The sequence below is a fragment of the Cebus imitator genome, unplaced genomic scaffold (genome assembly GCF_001604975.1).
Source record: "Cebus imitator isolate Cc_AM_T3 unplaced genomic scaffold, Cebus_imitator-1.0 Scaffold261, whole genome shotgun sequence".
Lineage (NCBI taxonomy): Eukaryota > Metazoa > Chordata > Mammalia > Primates > Cebidae > Cebus > Cebus imitator.
The window spans coordinates 3,358,511-3,363,521 of record NW_016107576.1 but is presented as its reverse complement, the minus strand read 5'-3'; the positions used below and the strand labels follow the sequence as shown (position 1 = coordinate 3,363,521).

The following is a 5,011-nucleotide window of genomic DNA, read 5'->3' as shown; positions in this document are numbered from 1 at the left end:
AATAAGCAAAAACTTTAATTTTAATATAACTTTCCACTTCCTGTAAGAGGAGACTTTTTCTGTAGAGCTGGATCATTAATAAGCTAGAATATGACCCTGAATGTCGCTAAATGGATCCAAAAGAAAAGAAAAACCATACTGGATAACCTTCAATTTTAAAGTGGACATTTTTTTTAATTATACAAGATACATATTAATTAAAAAATTGGTAAATAAACTGAATATTCAAATTTTACTCTAGAGAGGACTGGGAGTATCTCTAGTTACTCTTTAGTTGCACTTCATTCAGATTTACTTGATGGTTTTTATTTCACTGCTCTTTAAAATGTCAAGGCTTTTGCAAAGCTTACCAAAATAGCTACTATACGTAATATTACAATTATTCTCTGGTATATTTTTCCTAAAAATTAATCATCCACTCACAGTAGCATCTACTCCTTAGTCTAAATTATAGTGCTGAGAGTTTTTTGCTGGATTCTCAAAAGGTATTTTAAATGATGCTTAAGTGAGAGTATGCAAAAAACACTTCACGTTACTTTTCCGTATTCAAATTACATCCTCGAGCTGATTTTTAAGTGCCACGTACATTTTTAAATCAAAATTTACCACTGCCATTCTTTTAACATTCCCTCATGCTGAGCTCTTCCAAATGCCAAAGTTTCCTACTAATCCGAAGTACCTATTATCTGTGTTTTTTTCCGGCCTGTCTTTCACAACTTCGCACCAACTTTTGTACTTTAGATCCCTTAACCCACGAAAGCACTGTTAACTCTTTAAGGTATTTAACATATGGTTAGCTTTCCACATAATCCTACCTTTCCTTTAACAAACACAAACTTCACTACATAATTCCCCTTCATCGTTCCCTCCTCTTTGAAATTCCCATCAACACTGCCGCGAAGCAACATACGTGGGCATCCCTATTCTCAAGCCCCAATTTATCAGTTGAGCGCCACTAAAAAAGAATTTAAATCCCCGGACCCTCATTTCCGTACTCCGCTAAAGCTTTTAACTCGCGTTCCTGCCCTACCTGGCCAGCCTCCCTCAACTGGTATTTGTAAGGTCCCTTGCTGCCCCGAGCACAAGAGTGCAACTCGCTACAGTGTATTTCTTTTACTCCCCATCACCCCGGCATCTCCTTCCATTTCTGAGCACCTATCCCTTCATGAACCCTCAAAATAATTCGTATCCAGATGCCCATAGCTCAAATTAGAATACCCCTCGCCTGACATTGCCAGGGCTTTCTGTACGACTTCCAAGAGAACACGCGAGGCTGAGCGCTTTCGTCTCTACAAGCAACACCCGCTCCCCACTGAGTTCGGTCTTCTCTCGCGCGCTGTCTCCGTGGAATGCCTACTTTGGGGCACCCCTTTGGCTCGGGAAGCCCAGCCTCGCAACCTCTGCCCCGTGACCTCGCGAGTCCAGCACGCCACTCATGCTTAATTCACCCCATTCTTGGAGCTCGTGCTCTCGCTGCCCCTCATTCCCGGTTCTCTCTGAAACGTGTTTCAGCCCCCGAGCCAGACCCCAGGTTAGACGAACGCCCACAAGCTCCAGCGGGAGCGCCTCCTCAGCCCCTTCCACAGCACTCAGCTCGAAGCAGTTCAGCTCCTCACCTAGCTTCGACCGGGACTCCTCCAGTTTCTGGATCTGGTTTTCCAAGAAGAGCATCGCCACCGCGAAGGCCACCACCGCCAGCAGCTGCAACTTGGGCGGCATCATAATCCTGAGGAGCCCCATGAAACCCGCTGCTCGGGATCAAGACATACCGCGGGGGGCGGGGAGCGGGGCCCCGGAGGCGAGAGAGACACCGGGAGGAGCCCGCCTAGCCGGGAGGTAGGCAAGGAGAGCGCAACACCGAGAGAACCACCGCAGCGACCCCCCCTTCTCGCCTCTCCAGTCCCCCTCCCCCAGGCGCCAGCACCAACGACACCGGTGCCTGCTTCTCCTCAGCGGACTCAACGACCGCCCCCTCCAAAAGCCCGCGCCACAAACAGCGCGAAGCGGCTGCCGGGCTCTCGCCTCCCTCTACTGCCTCAATCCCCGACCCCCGCGCCCGCCTGCATGCCCGCCTCCCTCGCTTCCTTCCTTCCCTCCCTCCTTATCTCGCGGCCGCGCGTCCCTCCACCGGCGCTGCGGCTGCGCCGCCCTCAGCCCCCCCCCCCCCCCCCCCGCGCGTCCCTCCACCGGCGCTGCGGCTGCGCCGCCCTCAGCCCCGCCCCCGCCCATCCCCCTCCGCCACCACGCGCACGCATCCGCGTACGCTGCTGGGCAACCAGAAGCCCCGCCCCTCTTCCCGTTCGGGTCCACTTATGGGACCGAAGAGCCCCTGCGCTTCGCTCGTGGTTCGGTTTACGGTTGGTTTCCTCTGCTACAGATTTCAATCAAGACGACATTCGATTGGGTAAACTTGAAGAAGAAGGCAGGGCTAAAACTGGCGAAGGCGTGGCTTCTTGGCTACTTGACGAAGTGTCGTGAGTGAAAGAAAGGAAACCGCAGAAGCAAAGAAGTGGGAAGTTTAGGAAAGTGCCTGATTTGGGTAATCGAAAGCTCCCAGTGACTGCATTTGTATTTGATGACTTTTAAGCTTTCATAGGCCCTTAGTTAATACCTATCACTTCCAAATTAGAGCTGTAAGGACAACGGCCGTTAGCGTTCTGTTTTGGATCAGGCTCTGGAGTGGACGCCCCTAGCCGAGGGGTCCTTTTGGGCAGCCGGAAACCTGCGGAAGGTGATAGCGATGGCGGCTGGGCCGGGTGGGTGGCTGTTGCCGGCGTTTCAGCTACGGTTGTTGTTCGCGACTGTGCTTCAAGTGGTGAGTGTAGATCACCTTCGCAGCTGCCACAGAGAGAGTAGGAGGGATTGCAGCTGAGGAACACGCAACATTCGAGTCCTGGTTTAAAAGGGTGGGCGGACAGCGCTTCCTTAGTGACTGCTGAGGCCAGAATGCAACGTGTCTTAATTTCTCTGTTGAGCCTCGGGTTTCTAGCTTCAGTTTTCTCCCGGTTTCACATTGTCTTGGGTACTTAGCTTCTCTCACACGGCTCTAGCTAAAAACAATCTGTAAACCACACTAGGTAGGAGGGAGAAATAATAAAGCTTGGTAAGAAGTCAAGGTTGTTTTTAAATGGGCAGAAATGCAAGACACTACTACCCTCATGACGAGGCTTCCAAATCTTAAAGGGAAATCTTCAAGTCGTTGGTCCAGACGAACAATTTCCGTTTACCTCTCTTTCGCGCCCACCTCTCCTAACTTCTTTTAGTCTCTTAACCTCGGTTCTCCTCTGCTATTCACAGACGGCTGGCTGTGCTTCAGTTTGATTTGTGCTTTTAAACAATGTTGTTGGAATAAAAGGATTTATCTATACCAAAGTATAATTTATTTTTGAAATTGATTTAATGATGGCTGTTGTCTTTAAAATAAGGCAGCGTTTTTTATTTCGTTTTTCTCTATTGGCAGAATAGATGGGTTATCTTTGAATGGGGAAAGTTTACTTTTAACTTATTTTTTCTCATATCCATGTTTTGCTATGTGAATGATAAAATTTTAGGCACAGTGTTGAAAGCTTTTAAGTTTCTTATCCTAGCTTAGTTTTTCAGGTAGTCTCTAATAAGGAGACCTGGTTTAATTTACTTATCCAAGGTTGAGGGAGTTAGGGACGACCCCGGAGTCCTCTAGGAACACCTCTACTTTCCTTTTTCTCAAAGTGCTTGAAAGCATCCAGCCTGTTTGCTTTGGCTACTTTATCCAAAAGGTAGATTCTTAACTTTTGTAGTTAACATTCCAATACTCTCTTTATTCAGGCATTTGGTGCCTTAGGAATTACTGGATCATCTGTCTCTAACTTTCTACTGTTTAAGGGTGTTTGTACATCTTTAGGTCATTTGAGAATAACTTTTCAAGATGTCTTCTCCTGATCTCCCTCTGTCTTTGACTGTCAGTAGTCTATAGCTGTGTAACCACGCTCACGATTTCGCGTAAGTCTGGGTCAGTGGAGTAGAACTACTCCACCTATGTTCGTTTTCCTCTGGTCTCATTTATGCTTTTTGTTGACCTAGTAGGTCAGCTAAACCGAAAGGTCCCAGGGTTACCACTGTTCATAGTTGGTGCTGTCAGCTCGAGGACTTGGTTCTCTTCCATGTGGCTTCTCGTTCTCCAGTAGGCTAAACCAACTTCTTTTCATGGCAGTCTCAGGGCAGCACTCCAAAAGAGCAGAAGCTACAATGCCTCTTAAGGCCTTGCCTTGGAAATTACATATATTATTTCTATCACATGTTTCTCAAAGCAAGTCACAAGACTAATTCACATTTCAGGGATGGGGAAATTGATTCCGTTTCTACATGGAAGGAGTGGCAGGGTCACTTTACAAAGTGTGCATACTAGGATAGGAGGAATTTATGGAATTATTTAGTTCCATATGTTAAAAATGGTGGGAATTAATTAAACAGTGTGCCACAATGACTGTTCTCAGAATCCAAGACAGAAATTTAGGTGTTTTCTTTGACTCCTTTCCTTACATATCTCATATCCAGGCAATTACTGAATCTTGTTGATTTTAATTCCTAAACATCTCAAATCCATCTACTTATTGTTAATTCCTCATTCAGGCCATAAACATCTCTCCTCAGAAATAACTCTTGGTTCACCCTTCATATTATCTCTGACTGTATTCAGAATCTAAATGGTTGGCTTTGCCTTTGCCAGCTTCCCAATTGTCCAAGACAAAAATTAGTCATTTTTGGCCAGCTCTGGTGGTAGCTCATGCTTGTGATCCCAGCACTTTGGGAGACCAAGGCGAGCAAATCACCTGAGGTCAGGAGTTCAAGACCAGCCTGGCCAACACGGCAAAACCTTGTCTCTAGTAGAAATACAAAAATTAGCTGGGTGTGGTGGTGGTGCCTACTCAGGAGGCTGAGCCAGGAGAATCGCTTGAACCCCAGAGGTGGAGGTTGCAGAGCTGAGATTCACACCATTGCGTTCCAGTCTGGATGACAGAGCAGGACTCCATCT

General features: G+C 47.1%; 2 protein-coding genes across 4 annotated transcripts in view; one reads left to right on the top strand and one right to left on the bottom strand.

Annotated features, from left to right (window-relative positions):
• Nucleotides 1–2,143, bottom strand: part of HS2ST1 (heparan sulfate 2-O-sulfotransferase 1) — a 189,282-nt gene extending 187,139 nt beyond the window's left edge. The window contains exon 1 of one of the 2 annotated variants that reach the window (XM_017499873.2): nucleotides 1,617–2,143. In XM_017499873.2, the coding sequence (XP_017355362.1) occupies nucleotides 1,617–1,740 (124 nt within the window). In that variant the 5' untranslated portion in view covers nucleotides 1,741–2,143. The remainder of the gene's footprint in view (nucleotides 1–1,616) is intronic. The other variant, XM_017499872.2, reaches the window with a different exon arrangement.
• Nucleotides 2,144–2,305: 162 nt separating this feature from the next.
• The window catches only part of SELENOF (selenoprotein F), a 46,544-nt gene continuing 43,838 nt past the window's right edge, over nucleotides 2,306–5,011 (top strand). Inside the window, exon 1 of one of the 2 annotated variants that reach the window (XM_017499871.2) lies at nucleotides 2,306–2,815. In XM_017499871.2, coding sequence (XP_017355360.1) covers nucleotides 2,741–2,815 — 75 coding nt within the window. In that variant the 5' untranslated portion in view covers nucleotides 2,306–2,740. The remainder of the gene's footprint in view (nucleotides 2,816–5,011) is intronic. The other variant, XM_017499870.2, reaches the window with a different exon arrangement.